The sequence below is a fragment of the Pan troglodytes genome, chromosome 15 (genome assembly GCF_028858775.2).
Source record: "Pan troglodytes isolate AG18354 chromosome 15, NHGRI_mPanTro3-v2.0_pri, whole genome shotgun sequence".
In the NCBI taxonomy this organism is placed as follows: Eukaryota; Metazoa; Chordata; class Mammalia; order Primates; family Hominidae; genus Pan; species Pan troglodytes.
The window spans coordinates 83,594,449-83,610,461 of NC_072413.2; the positions used below are offsets into that span (position 1 = coordinate 83,594,449).

At 38.9% G+C, this 16,013-nt stretch overlaps 1 protein-coding gene across 2 annotated transcripts in view; it reads left to right on the forward strand.

Moving 5' to 3' along the window:
• FLRT2 (fibronectin leucine rich transmembrane protein 2) overlaps positions 1 to 15,719 on the forward strand; it is a 101,295-nt gene extending 85,576 nt beyond the window's left edge. For both annotated transcript variants that reach the window (XM_063793024.1, XM_054666205.2), the window contains exon 2: positions 5,477 to 15,719. In XM_063793024.1, coding sequence (XP_063649094.1) covers positions 5,854 to 7,836 — 1,983 coding nt within the window. In that variant the 5' untranslated portion in view covers positions 5,477 to 5,853 and the 3' untranslated portion in view covers positions 7,837 to 15,719. The remainder of the gene's footprint in view (positions 1 to 5,476) is intronic.
• The last annotated feature ends 294 nt before the right edge of the window (positions 15,720 to 16,013 follow it).

Sequence of the window (16,013 nt, forward strand, 5' to 3'; positions counted from 1 at the left end):
ACTGCTTAACTCCAGAAGCTATAAGTCAGATATGACCCTGGGAAAATTTTCTAAGAGAATTCCTCTTCAGTATAGCTTTCTCATTGTATCACTTCATGCACTGTGCTGCCTTGTCACAATTCAGCCAGTGCTGAAACCATTAAGATTTTATTAGGTTTGTCCTTGTCATTCTATTACGCGATTGGCAATGCTTATTGACAATTCTTATTTTCTGTACTATGATTTTTATAGTTTTAGTTTATTAAGTGCTCCTGGAATACAGGCTCCTGGAATTAATTAGAAAAAGAAAAAACCTTCTTAGGCAGCTCTAGGAGAGAAACACTGAGCAGAAAGCTATAGTATGGCTTTCGTGCTTTGAGTCTCAGTTCCTATGAAAAGAGTTAAATTACAATAAAGTAGCCTGGAATAGCTGCTGCTTTTACTGTCATCTTTAAGAGACTGGCAAGGACGGGTTCTTGCTGCCCCCAAAGAGCATTTTTTTTGCATGTTGATTTATACTCAGGCTTTTGAAGCTATGGTCTCCTTTAAATGAGAATTTCTGTTTTTACCTGGCACCTGCCATTAAGCCATTCTTTATAATTTCTAGTTTCCTGGAGAGGAAGCAACATATTCAATACAGTATTCACACAAACAGGGAAATATTTAAAAGACAAAAAAAAACCCCTTTTCCTTTTGATATTTGAAATTCATCTTGTAAAGCAACTATTTTTATCACCAACATTTAGGCTTATAGGTGACATGCCCAATGATTTTGAAACATGAGTTTGTTTAATATCTTCTAGAAGCATGACTACCTCAGTGAGAAGCGGACAGAGAGTTGGGAGAAAGTATTGTGCAGTTAACGTTTCTTTCCTTCTCTCAGCTGAGCTGGGATTCATCTCTGGCTTCACATTTACAAGCAGCTTGGATCTGTGTGCAGAACTTACATTTCTTCCCTGGCTTGGGCCTCTCTATCCTTCCGATTTTCACAGAGCCATCCTTTCCCTGCAGTGTTTTTCCTGATACCTCGTGGGCTAGGGTAGAACTCTTTCCACAGGACCACGATTACCTGATGCTCTAGGGTTAAGAACTCTTTACATAGAACCCTAATTCCCTGCCTACTCATTTTTCTCCCCTCACTTAACTTTTAAGCCTCATGAGCCAAAAACTACATCAGCTCTGTATACAGCTGTATCCTTGTTCTAGTGCTCAATAAGTATTGGTTCAATAAATGAATGGAAAGTATATTACATTTTCATGCTTTTTGATGTCCATGGGAGAAGCATTTTTAGGTTATGTTTATTAGAAATTTATCTTAATTTTCCCTAGAAAATTATGGCAATAATGCCAACTTTCTAAAGCACTTGTAAGAAGGTGTGTGTAGATCATTGGTTCTCAACAGGTGGCGATTTTCCCACTCCAGGGGACATATATGTGGCAACATCTGGAGACATTTTTGGATGTACACCACAGCCCCAAAGCACAGAATTATCTGGCACAAAATGTCAGTAGTGCTTAGGCTGAGAAACTGGGGTAGTTGGAAGTGCATAAAGCTTGGCAGGTCAAAGCTGATTTTATTTTGTTCTACACAGTGGAATTCAGCTCTTTGGATATCATTAATAATAACAGTTACATAGAGAACAATCAGCATTATTATGTTCTTGCCATGTACAGACATAAGCTTTTCACAAGTATTATTTTATTTAACCCTGTCAACTGTGCTGTGAGTTAGGAACTATTATTATCATTTTTCAGATAAGGAGACTAAGACTTGAAAAGAGAAATGTGTACTCAAGATCCTGCTGCTACTTGGTGATAGAAGTAGGATGAGAACTCAGGATCTATGCTTGGTGACCATTATACATTCTTTCTCTGTAAATATGGTCCCCAACTTAAAGTCTAAAAGGATCGCTGCCTTCATTATTCAGTAGGAACCACAGCTGGAAATGCAAAGAAAATTTAAATTTAAAAATTTAAATTTAGAAAATCATTATGGCTTAGGTGGTTGTAATTTTACCAATATGTATACTGATTGAAACAAAAATAGAGTGCATTCACTGATAGGTGTAAGCTGCTGTTGATACACGGAACAAAACAAATCTGCTACATGCTGTTATTTTGTGGGATTCCCAAGAAGGTCAAAGAAAGCTCTGAGAGTTTGTTTTCATTCAAAATTGAACTTGTCATAGCCGATCAACACATTGTGGTCTAGATGGGACTTTTCTCCTATTAAGGTATATGAACAGTGACAGTTTGCCCCATGTAATCTTATTAGGAGCTTTCTTCAGAACCACATCATCTTCTTATATAATTACAAAAGAGCCACTCATGAGTAAAATAGGCCTGCAAGAGAGCAAGGCCTGGGGGCAAAGGGTTGGCTGATGGGGGCCTATTCTCTCCTTGCAGAGGACACAGTTCAGGAAATGGAAAATTTACGATTTGGATGCATAATAATAGTTTCTAGGCCCATCCCTGAGTACTTGGTTTGCTCCCAGTGTTAATGTCCTTGAGGCTGTTAATTGATGAACTCTAAGCAAACACCATCATCCTCAAGTATTGATTTGTTTCTTAGCCCCTAATACTTGGCCTATAAGACAATGTAGAAGTATCTATTCTTTTTACATATGAACTTAGAGACCCTGGTGCTGCTGTTTTTCTCTCTTAGGACATTCTCTTCAGTGGTTGCTTCTATCACACTTTGAAGATTCCAGTAGAATACTCAAAAACATTACATTTTATTCTTTAGTCTCACTTTCCTAGTTCTTGTGGAAGTAATTATTAATAGCACCAAACTGTTTTTTATTCTTAAATGTTTTACAAAAGTGGGCTCCGGTGATGACAAGTAACTCTTTAATATCCTACTAGGCATTAGTACTTGTCATCTAGATAAACATTTTCTGTTAAGGCCAAGTGTCATACATAGTCATTGCACTGCTCCACCCAGAAGATGTAATTTACATATAAGATGTTATTTGAGACTGTCTCCCGGGGACAAAAGTGATTAGTATGCCTTATGCCTTAACTCTTCTCAAAAGAGTCATGTAACATGCTCTTGCATCTATTTTACATTTAATAAATTAAAACATGAATGATTAAATAAGATGTTCATAGTGCTTCACAAATTTGAATGCGCCCATCCCAGGCTCTCGCTAACATTCTGGGCCTAAGGTTTAGCTTTTCTACCATCTTGCCAGGTTAGGCTCATGCTGCTGGACCAAGGACCACACTTGAGTACCAAGATGTTAGGGAACATTAAGATGGTTTGAAACCTGAGCTAAGGATGCCATCAGGCTGATAGCATTAAACTCATTTTTCCTATGCCACCTCAGTTATATAAATTATTCTTTTAAGTTTATAGAGAGGTTTCTTTTGGAAGGAATGGCATCCTTTTCAGCAGCAAAATGTATATTAGGTTTTGTAAAAAATTAAATAATGCTTGACTTTTTTTTTTTTTTTTTTTTCTTTTTGAGACAGGGTCTTGCTCTGTCACCCAGGCTGGACTGCAACAGCATGATCTTGGCTCACCTCCGCCTCCCAGGCTCTGGCAATCCTCCCACCTCAGCCTTCAGAGTGGCAGAGACTACAGGCTCATACCACCGCACCTGGCTAATTTTTCTAATTTTTAATAGAAATGGGGTTTCACTATGTTGCCCAAGCTGGTCTCGAACTCCTGGGCTCAAGCTATATGCCTGCCTCAGCCTCCCAAAGTGCTGGGATTACAGGTGTAAGCCACCACATGAAATCGAGCCCGGCCATGCTTGATTTTTAATAAAGCATCGTATCTCTCTATTTTACCTGAAAAAAGATCCCCTCCCACCCACCTTATATTTCCTAAACAATAAAAAATGAATTTTACCATTTCTGGTCATCAAAGGCATTTTTTGAGATGGCTTACAATCTTTTAAATTATAGAACACATTTACAACATCCTTGACACTTAAATAACATTTCCAGTGTTCTTTTTTTCTTTTTTAATTATATTTCTAAAGATAGCTAAGGGAACAATTTCAAATAGTTCCTCTGTGCTTTTAGATGTAAGTTGTTTCAATCTCCATGTATTGGTGAGAATTAAGAGACTTGCAGTTCGCCATGTCCTGTCATGTTAGCTTATTTTGTAGGGAAATCAAATCTGGCACCTTTCAATTAACTTCTTTACCTCCCTAATCTAAAAACAGATAGAATACATTCTGGAGCAAGAAGGCATGATTACTATCTGTGGATTGCCTTGACTTCCTCAACTGTGTCTTCTGTCATTTCAAAATTTGCTAAAAGACCTCTTATAAAAGCAGGAAAGCACAGACGGAAGGAAGGTGGTGCTGTTGAAAAATAATTTACCCTTAGTCGTGAGCTTGGCAACTCTTCAAGGGATCACAGTGGTGTATCTCATCTGGACCTAGAGGTCTCGAAGGAGGAGATAAGTGGAAATGTTTTGTGGCCTGGAGCTTAGTCATTCTCCTCGGTGACTTGAGGTGCAAGCTATTTTGGAGGAAGATAAAGAGGAAGGGAGACAAGAAGTGGGAAAGCAAAAAGTCTCTCTGCCTTCATACATGCTTCTGTTCACTACGTTTATACTACTTTTTTTCTTTGTAAAATTTTTTCTTTGAATTTATTTTTTTTTCTTTGAATGATTGTTTTAAATCATGTGGTAATGTGGTCATGATGTATGTTAGGTAACAAAAAGAAAAATAATGATTCCAATTTTGTTAAGTATATGTATAGAAAAAAGGAAAGTAAGCAAATCGATCAGTTATCTTTGAGTGATAATATAATAAATAATCTTTATCACCTTCATACTGTGTTCTTTATATTTTATTCTCTAAAATTTTCCATTAAGCATGAATAAGGTTTTGTATCAGAGTTTTAAAATACATTTTAAAAGGAAATGGCAACTTATTCAGCTACAGCTTTTTTATAACATAGTATATGAAAGTTCATATCCAGTAAATGTATTTGGAAATATAATACATTTGGAATAACTTTTCTGAAAGGATGCATCTTTTTAAGTGACTTTATTAGTCTCCATGTTGCATTTTTAAATATATAACTCTGCAGGGCTTCACATTTTCCCCTTCACTTTTGCTAGCTGTCAGTCATCACCTCTACCTTGAAACTAGTCTATGACCAGTAGGATTTGTAGATAATTATCATTAACTGATTGAGTGGATTCAGCAGTGTGCCTGTTGTAATTAAGTGTTTGGATATGCAAATAGATAAAGAATAGATAAAAGAGAAGGTACTGATTAGGATGTTAAATTCACAATATGATGGTTGATAGTGACAGGTAATAGCATGATGTCCTTTTGAAGATACTATATTAATTATTTCTTGAATACCTTTTAGACTAAGTTACTGTTATTTGAAATTCCACTTAATGCCAACCCTGACCTCTCAACATTTCATCCCAATCTCATTGTTTTTGAAAGGCTCAGAGTCATATTGGGCACTTCTTTCATTACTGCCTTTAACTGACCGTTTCCTCTTTTCTTTCCTGCAACAGATTGCAGATTGAGCTTAACCAAGAAGTTCGTAGGTTAATCAAGGCTGGCTTGACCTACAAAAGAAGAAGAGAGTTCTGCCTGCCCACTTGGGCTTGTGTTGACACAGCTGATAACTTGACATCACCTGTTGCCAGTGTGGAAAAATTCTCCCTGTTGAATTTTTTGCACATGGAGGACAGCAGCAAAGAGGGCAACACAGGCTGATAAGACCAGAGACAGCAGGGAGATTATTTTACCATACGCCCTCAGGACGTTCCCTCTAGCTGGAGTTCTGGACTTCAACAGAACCCCATCCAGTGATTTTGATTTTGCTGTTCATTTTTTTTTTTCTTTTTCTTTTTCCCACCACATTGTATTTTATTTCCGTACTTCAGAAATGGGCCTACAGACCACAAAGTGGCCCAGCCATGGGGCTTTTTTCCTGAAGTCTTGGCTTATCATTTCCCTGGGGCTCTACTCACAGGTGTCCAAACTCCTGGCCTGCCCTAGTGTGTGCCGCTGCGACAGGAACTTTGTCTACTGTAATGAGCGAAGCTTGACCTCAGTGCCTCTTGGGATCCCGGAGGGTGTAACCGTACTCTACCTCCACAACAACCAAATTAATAATGCTGGATTTCCTGCAGAACTGCACAATGTACAGTCGGTGCACACGGTCTACCTGTATGGCAACCAACTGGACGAATTCCCCATGAACCTTCCCAAGAATGTCAGAGTTCTCCATTTGCAGGAAAACAATATTCAGACCATTTCACGGGCTGCTCTTGCCCAGCTCTTGAAGCTTGAAGAGCTGCACCTGGATGACAACTCCATATCCACAGTCGGGGTGGAAGACGGGGCCTTCCGGGAGGCTATTAGCCTCAAATTGTTGTTTTTGTCTAAGAATCACCTGAGCAGTGTGCCTGTTGGGCTTCCTGTGGACTTGCAAGAGCTGAGAGTGGATGAAAATCGAATTGCTGTCATATCCGACATGGCCTTCCAGAATCTCACGAGCTTGGAGCGTCTTATTGTGGACGGGAACCTCCTGACCAACAAGGGTATCGCCGAGGGCACCTTCAGCCATCTCACCAAGCTCAAGGAATTTTCAATTGTACGTAATTCGCTGTCCCACCCTCCTCCCGATCTCCCAGGTACGCATCTGATCAGGCTCTATTTGCAGGACAACCAGATAAACCACATTCCTTTGACAGCCTTCTCAAATCTGCGTAAGCTGGAACGGCTGGATATATCCAACAACCAACTGCGGATGCTGACTCAAGGAGTTTTTGATAATCTCTCCAACCTGAAGCAGCTCACTGCTCGGAATAACCCTTGGTTTTGTGACTGCAGTATTAAATGGGTCACAGAATGGCTCAAATATATCCCTTCATCTCTCAACGTGCGGGGTTTCATGTGCCAAGGTCCTGAACAAGTCCGGGGGATGGCCGTCAGGGAATTAAATATGAATCTTTTGTCCTGTCCCACCACGACCCCCGGCCTGCCTCTCTTCACCCCAGCCCCAAGTACAGCTTCTGCGACCACTCAGCCTCCCACCCTCTCTATTCCAAACCCTAGCAGAAGCTACACGCCTCCAAATCCTACCACATCGAAACTTCCCACGATTCCTGACTGGGATGGCAGAGAAAGAGTGACCCCACCTATTTCTGAACGGATCCAGCTCTCTATCCATTTTGTGAATGATACTTCCATTCAAGTCAGCTGGCTCTCTCTCTTCACCGTGATGGCATACAAACTCACATGGGTGAAAATGGGCCACAGTTTAGTAGGGGGCATCGTTCAGGAGCGCATAGTCAGTGGTGAGAAGCAACACCTGAGCCTGGTTAACCTAGAACCCCGATCCACCTATCGGATTTGTTTAGTGCCACTGGATGCTTTTAACTACCGCGCGGTAGAAGACACCATTTGTTCAGAGGCCACCACCCATGCCTCCCATCTGAACAACGGCAGCAACACAGCGTCCAGCCATGAGCAGACCACGTCCCACAGCATGGGCTCCCCCTTTCTGCTGGCGGGCTTGATCGGGGGCGCGGTGATATTTGTGCTGGTGGTCTTGCTCAGCGTCTTTTGCTGGCATATGCACAAAAAGGGGCGCTACACCTCCCAGAAGTGGAAATACAACCGGGGCCGGCGGAAAGATGATTATTGCGAGGCAGGCACCAAGAAGGACAACTCCATCCTGGAGATGACAGAAACCAGTTTTCAGATCGTCTCCTTAAATAACGATCAACTCCTTAAAGGAGATTTCAGACTGCAGCCCATTTACACCCCAAATGGGGGCATTAATTACACAGACTGCCATATCCCCAACAACATGCGATACTGCAACAGCAGCGTGCCAGACCTGGAGCACTGCCATACGTGACAGCCAGAGGCCCAGCGTTATCAAGGCGGACAATTAGACTCTTGAGAACACACTCGTGTGTGCACATAAAGACACGCAGATTACATTTGATAAATGTTACACAGATGCATTTGTGCATTTGAATACTCTGTAATTTATACGGTGTACTATATAATGGGATTTAAAAAAAGTGCTATCTTTTCTATTTCAAGTTAATTACAAACAGTTTTGTAACTCTTTGCTTTTTAAATCTTAAAAAAAAAAAGTTGCTGAAGTACTGTACAGGGTTGTACAATGAGAACCCAATGCCAAGGCAAAAAGAACGAGTGATTCTTCCTTAGGATACACATCAACCACTTTGCTGTTGAAGCTGTCAGAATAAATTCCTGGTGGTCAGATGAAAGGGCAGATTAAATGGACTCATCAGGGTAAGAGGAATAATATGGGTAAAACAAGAAATGGCCCAGATAGTTTCACACTATTCCTATACCTCCAGGTCCAGAAGACAGGTAAAAAATTCTATAATGTAAGAATGGAGGTAGTTACCCTGATTTGACCCTGTGTGGGAAACGCTGAAAGCACCAGGAGGAAGCCAGTTCCCGTGAGATAAGTTAACCCGGCCTGACAGAATCAAGAAAATTGAGATGAGATTTGAAAGGACCCGAAAATGCAGGGGTTGGCTTTCTGACTGGGATCTTAAAAATCACTCTTCATGCTTCCCTGGTCCTATGCGATAACAGAGTTAGAGACGTGAGTCTGATTTCAGTCATCTTCAGGGACCAGTCTGATGTTGTAGCAAGAAGACTCCCTTTAAAAGTGTTACTGTTCAAATCATATGTCAGGTTGAATCACATTCAACAGAGATATATTCTAGAATACTTTTTTAGAAGAGGCTAATAAAGGGAACAATTATATTGAATGGAATTATTTTTGATAATGAGAATTATTTGGGTAGATTCACTGAGGCTATGTCAACATGATATTTAGACCAACAGGTGATCAATGTTTGGAAAATACAACAATGACTTATTTAAAAATTACCCTTCCTGCTATTTAGACAAAAACAACTGATCAGTGGTTCTGTTATGTCAGCTGACTTTGTTAGTATCATGTTGAAATAGCTTGAAGTAATATCTTTTATCCCCTTGCAAATTCTTGTCTTCCAATCATCTCCCATATATTTTCATAATTAGTTGTTTATGACACCTTTGTTTTTCTCCCTCTGTTCAGTATTTCAAGGAAAATTATGGATGCCAGTCTTGGCTGCACAAGATATCCATTACGTACTTATACATTTTAAAATGAGTACTAATTTTCACTGCTAATAATTCTGTAAGGACACATCAAAGCTGGCCAAAATAATGAATTTTTTTAAAAAGCAATACCTGGTTTCCACCTTGGACTGACTTTGATCCTGTTCCACTTTTGAAATTGTATTTGTTCCTTTTCCATCGTGGATGTTCCTCTACTTTGGCAATTGTGGAGGGCTAATCAATCTTATGTTAGCAGGACAACCCATGAAAAACAAGTCAGAGAGTGAAGGCTTGTTCCCCTAATCCTGGCAGAGCAGGGCATAGAAAAGAGAGGATGTCCTTGCTTAATTCTAGACACTTTTGAGACAACATCTTCAGAAAACACATAATTTAATCTTTGCCATCCTTAGATAGAGAAGGGCTATAGATCGCATACATTATCAAAAACTACTCCCTTGGAAAAAATATCTTTCGAAAATCAAATTTAAACATTTCACTCTGTGCTGCATATTTCTTTTACCATTGACCATTATTATAGGGACCCATGAAGTAAATGTCACAATCATCTTACTAGCTCTCTCTCTCTCAGCAAAATAAAACTGTGATGTGTCTTCTTTGTAAAAGTGTAGGTATAAAATGCTATGCAACTTTTTCTTTATAGTAAGAGCTTTATTTTCTTTAATAATATAGCCCAACTTATATGTTTTAATCTCCCTTGTCCCTCAGAATAAGCAGAAAATATAACTGCAGCTGTATGTCGTAGACACAAGAATTGAAACTGTGCAGTCAGTAGAGCTGAACTTAGCTATGAATTAATTTAAATTAATTCTGAAGTAACTCTGGTTTCCATTTTAGTCTATTAGCTAGAGGGTTTTGGCTGCTGCTTTTTTTAAAGTTAGGTCCACACAGTGAAGGGAAAAGAGTCTGTGAAGGTGATCAGTGTAGCAGTAAGACATCTAAAATCAAGACAATGACATGGGGGCTTTGTGTACTTAGCTGGATAATTCCCTTCTACTGTCCTCTTCCCCTTGGCTGTGTAGATAAAATTGTGCATTCAAATGATGGTACTTTGACTTTTGAGGGTTTTTATTTCTGTTATTCACAAAATACTCATTCTCATTTATGTATATTGTATGTTTAGCCCCCAGTGGGATTTCTGGCTGCTGAAACCGCTTTGGGCCAGGAAGAACAAGGATGAAGAGGTTCCTGTCATTTCTTATGGGGTTCACAGAATTATTTGGGGCTTAAATGGTACAATGGAGACAGTCATGTGCAATGCTTAAGATGGTCTGACAGGGTCCCTTTTGCTGGAGGTGTTCCTGAAGAGATTGAACCTAGTAACAGGCTTTATTTTCACCTTGTGTACAACATGGCAAAGACTGCTAAGATTAAAATCCGTCTCCCATTTGTTACAGCCTCACCTGCACCAGGATAGAAAGCACATGATGGAATCTGTGATGTCTAATGTGTCTTATGAAAATTGCCAAACAACTGTCCCTGGGGATTCTGCTTTGATTGGCATTTTTAGTCATGGGAATGTATTTTTGCTGATATATCTGCTCTGTGTTTGGGCCTCTCTTGCTGTCATTATGATGTATTTTGAGATGATTAGTCAAGAGTCAAGGTTGCGAGTACAGGCCAAGACCATGGGAAAAAAAGCCATGCTCACTGGCCAATAAAGAGCTTGATGCTGCCTGGCCAAATGAGGTGATTCAGATAGAATCTGATCCCATTCAGAGCTTGGTAAATGTCACTGTACAGAAGACATTGAAAAGGAAGAGGCATAGTCATGATCAAAAGGATATATTGACAGTTATCTATAGCCAGGGTAGTTGTTAATACCTGCTTGTTTGGGGAGATATGTTTGATTATAGAGAGACTCTGGGCCACCCTCAAACACCGTCAGATGCATTAGCAGCCCACTGCATGGGACAATCGCAGGCAGATACGAGGAATGTATCCCCTGCCTATTTTCGTTGAGTAACAAATGGAAAACATTCTCCCCTGTGAGAAATAATGCAATTTCTAATTATCTGGATGTTCGTTGAAAATATATTAGACATTCTCCCTGAGGTTAGAAACAAAAAGTACGTGACCAGTCTGGTAAAAAGTATTAATGAAGTAGCTAATATTACAGCTTCATTTTCTACTAGCACCTATCATAATGGTCTTAGTCATTTCACACAAATCAGAACTTCCTTCCCCACCAGGGAGGACAACATCTTCGTGCTGTGATTGAAGCACCCATTCAGAACACGAGGCAATATTGTAGTCCGCAGGGAATGGATGCTTCACTTGATCGCCGGACCTCGGCTGCAGAGGCCATCGCAGCTTTTGAAAAGTGAAGTGGTTAATTTCCATTGGTGTCTTTGCTTATAGCATTTTTCTCTAACCTATAACAAGGAGACATTACATTTTACTTTAGAACATGAGAATAGCAGTTTTGCTCACGACTTACCATTCCAGCTGCATGGGAAAGCAAAGCAGAAAACAGTGCCCCAAATGGAAAAAAGATACTCACACAGAACGAAACAGTTCTTGTTCTTGTTCTTGTTCTTGGTCTTGTCAAACCTTGCCTGATGCTCTTTCTAAAGTCAAAATATGAATGCTAAGAAGGCATAACCTACATCCTTCTCTGATTTCTTCAGCAGGGTCAAAAGACAGTTACTAGCAATGGGGAATGCTTGTCACTGTGGAGAAAGAGTTTTGTATATGTCTGATACCGTTGTTATAACAAAACAAATTTTTTTACTATAGTTTTTTGTTTTCTACCTGCACACCCACCAGAAGAGCACAAAGCAAGGCCATTGCAACAGGCATTTAAAAATTATTATCAAACATGCACATGCTTGTACACACACACACACATACACACAGGGGCATTTGTAAAGGTGTCCCTGGAATGTAAGATTTATAATGTTTAAGGCAAGGTGAAGGCATTGCCAAGTGTGTGTCGCTCATAGGACTAGTGTATATTCACTGAAAGTTAACCTGATGATTTGTTATTGTTTGAACCGTATGCTGATTTGCTTCTGGTTTCTGTTTAGTGTGTTCTCTCTGATAAGGGGCTGAAAGATTCTGCATCACACATCCTCTGAGACCTACCATGTCGCACACTTTGTTAATGACAAACTTCACTCTACACTATACAGTACCTTGTTGATATATTCAGTAAAGTCTTATTTTAAAAGAAAACCACATTGTGTTTATCTGAGTAAGTTCATTGGGATACAGTCAATACTTGTGCTGTTAATGTAGAAGAAATGACGCAGGAGGGCAGGAATAAAAGAGGTAATAGGACTTTCGTATTCTCCTATCATGAATATGACTTGCATTTCTAAAGGCCATTTGATCCTTTTTGTGTGAGGAGTTTATATGAAATCCTCATGTTCTTTTAAATTTCCCAACTAAATTGTGTGTTCCTACAAATACCTTTTAGGTATGCACACATACACAGAGCATCTTATTTTATACTGGTGAAATCTATGTTGTTTAGGATATAGATAATGTCATTGTATTTATCCTATCAGAATAGGCTTTTCCCCTATTTCAAAATAGATGCTATTGGCTTTATTTTTTATTTTTAAATTTTTTTTAAACACAGTCTTACCATGTTGCCCAGGCTGGTCTCAAACTCCTGGATGCAAGCAATCATCCCACCTCGATCACCCAAAGTGCTGGGATTACAGGCAGAGGACACCATGTCCAGCCACAGAATTGGTTTTAAATGTCAGATTTCTTTAAGAATTCTCATAGTACTTTTCTGCCTCAGAATTTATAGCACATCTGTCCATCCTTTCAACAGGCACTCAAGGAAATGTATCTATTCATATGCTCAACTTCAATTGATTAGTCTCATATGCTTTTTCAGAACCCCTTTTGCTAACCCCTCTTGGCCATTTCATTAATAATGTATTTGACAGAGATTGAATCAGGAAACAAATTTATGGCATTTCAGTTAACTAGTATTACCTGTTTGTGGAATCTCTGTTGGAACATTGACTATGAAAGACAGTGCTAACAAGTAATTCATATTACTTTTGGGGATTTTATGTAAAGTAACATCTATGCTATTCTTGGGTACTTTTGCCAAGAGTTACAGACCTTATTCTATACAGACTAAACCATTAGTCAAAAAATACCGTTCATTCAAAATAATTCATTAATGTCCTCCTACTCTGTTCCAAACACTAGGCTGAGTTCAGAAGCCTCACAGAATAGTGAAATGTGTTCTTAGCCAAATCAGGCAAATCTTCTCCCTCACTATGTCCCTGAAGAAATCTCTTCATCTGATATATTTACTATTCATCTACTTTCTATAGCACTATGTTAGGGTCTTCCGGGGATTCAGAGAAAAGTGTCTGTGAGCCATTAAGAAACTCACAGATCAGGTAATAAACACTTTTTCTAATGCATTCCAGTGTCTCAGAGCCTGCGTAATCACTTTATACTACTTCATTAAATTGACAGGACATCTAAGGTGACAAAAGAGATGTTTCTACCTGTTGGTAAGGTTGATGCAACTGTCATGTATTAGATGTTCTTGGTTTTTAATAGATGCAGCAATGAGAGAGTACATTGCTAAAGTCAGAACTTAATTTGAATTAAATTTTCAAGTTTCCACCAAGTACTTGAAAACTTAGATATTGTATTTGGTAATTACACATGCAGCTGTTTAAATTTTTATTAAGCACCACAATGGAACTCAATCTAAAGGAATAATGGCACCTGATAATTACTAACAACCTTTGTTTATATAAGACCTTGTGCAAACTGTGTGATAACGTATGTTTGCATTCTGTCTTTAAAATAACCCTGTAAGGTGCATTATTTTAATTTTTAGATTTTAAAACTTAGCTTCAAGAGAAATTAAGTGATTAGTCTATAGCTACAAATCCTGTAAATGGCAGAGTCAGGAATTACCACTGAGCATGACTCCATAGACTCTAAATTGTTTTCCTGCCTCTTAATAAATTGACCATCCTTGAGACTGACTAGCCTTCAGATTTTTCATGATGGAGCTATCATAACTTCTCAGTGGATACATATATTATCATTTATGGCAAATAAAGGGAACATTTTAGCAGCCTCAAAATTCTTGTCTTTTAAAGCCCTTGGTCATCCATTCCTATTTTTTATAAAAATTCTGTTTGTGATTATTTGATGGCTGCACATTTATCTGATTTGAAGGTTTCAGATGGAATCAAGATATGTCTGTACCCATAGGGTGAGCTGAAAGAGCTACTAAAAGGTCTTCAGTTGGGTTATTTTTAGGAATGAATTTGTTTCATACTTGAGATGTTGCTCTAAGTATTTTGTAGATTCTGCTGAAAAAGCACGTATGTCACAATCTATTAGGGCATTAGTAAACTGGCTTCTGAATTTATGCTCTTTTTTTTCCCATAACATAGATAAAAATGTGTGCTTTGGGGGATATTATATAAGCTTTATTTTCATTGGCTCTACTGAAAGTTAAGGATACAAAAGTTTTTAATGGTAATAACCCAAACTATATGTCATTTTAGCACACACATACCAACGGGTGATCATATCTGTCTTTTTTTTTTTTTTTTTTTTTTGGTATGAAGTCTAAACTAGACGAAAACCTCAATATATCCTTAGGGGAATTCTTATTACTTCAATGACATAATAAACCTCAGTATTGGGTCACTCTTTTCCTAATATAAAACTATGCTGGCTCAGAAAGTCTTCTAAACTCCCTAGTTGGAATAGGATGGGCCTTTGTTGGTTTAGTTTTGATTTCATTCAGCAAATATTTACCAAGGCCTGGTAAGTTCTGGTGCAGAATAAGAATGTTTTCCAGGAGAGTTAAATTTTGCTCATCAAAAATCTTTCTTGGAAGCTGCTGGTTTTTAACCGTCAGCCTGGGCTCTTTCTGCCTCTTTGCTTTTTTTGAGCAGAATATGGCCAGGCTGGTCTCAAACTCCTGATCTCAGGTGATCCACCCACCTAGGTGTCCCAAAGTGCTGGGATTACAGGCATGAGCCACACCACTGCATTTAAATAATCAGCCTAGGATTCTGCTAGTTCCAGCACTAGAGTGGCCTCTCAAATGTGTTTTCTCCTCTTGGTTCCCTGACTCTGACTTGGTTAAGACCCTTCCTTTAGTCTTTTTCTAATTTAGCCTTTCCAACACATTGAAGGACAAAGGGTAGTCATAATCTATAAGGAATGCCTGAGTATGATACTGTAGTGCTTGCAAAACACGCATTTTTATTGCTTGCAAGATAGAATTCAAACTCTTTGTGTGACTTATGTATCCTACTACATGTTGCTCCCTGACGTTCCTTACCAATATTGCCTCCTCCTTCATTACATGCTCTAGATTATATATATATAATTACATATATAATCTAGATTTTATATATATATATATATAAAATTATATATATATGAAATGAGCAAACAAAATGCTTTCAGTTTATCTTCCTGGGATCTCAAGTTCCTTCAAACCACTATATATGTGCTCAAGGTCTTTCATCCTATGACATTCCCCTTTGCCTGATGACATATTTGTCCTTTAAGATGCAAGTCGAAGGCCTCTCTTCCAAAGCTGCTGGAATCACACCTGCCAATTATCTGACCCCTTTGTGTAGTTAATATAACTTTAAAATACTTTTATTTATATCACCTATATATTGTAATTTTTTGTGAGTCTGCTTCATGCCTATACAATGGGGCCCCTGGAAACAGAAAACATATTCTGTAAATTGTTGTACCTCATCCAGTGTTAAGAGCCATGCCCATGGTAGGTGCCCAGCTACAGGGGAAGAGCCACTCTGTCAGTTGCTTATGGCCAGTTGGCTCTTTTTTTAACAGCCCGAGAAAGGGCTGTGGAGTTCTGACTTGTGCAAAATTAGCCTTGCTCAAACACCACAGTATGCATTTTACAAGAACAAACATATATATTTTCCTTAAAATCTC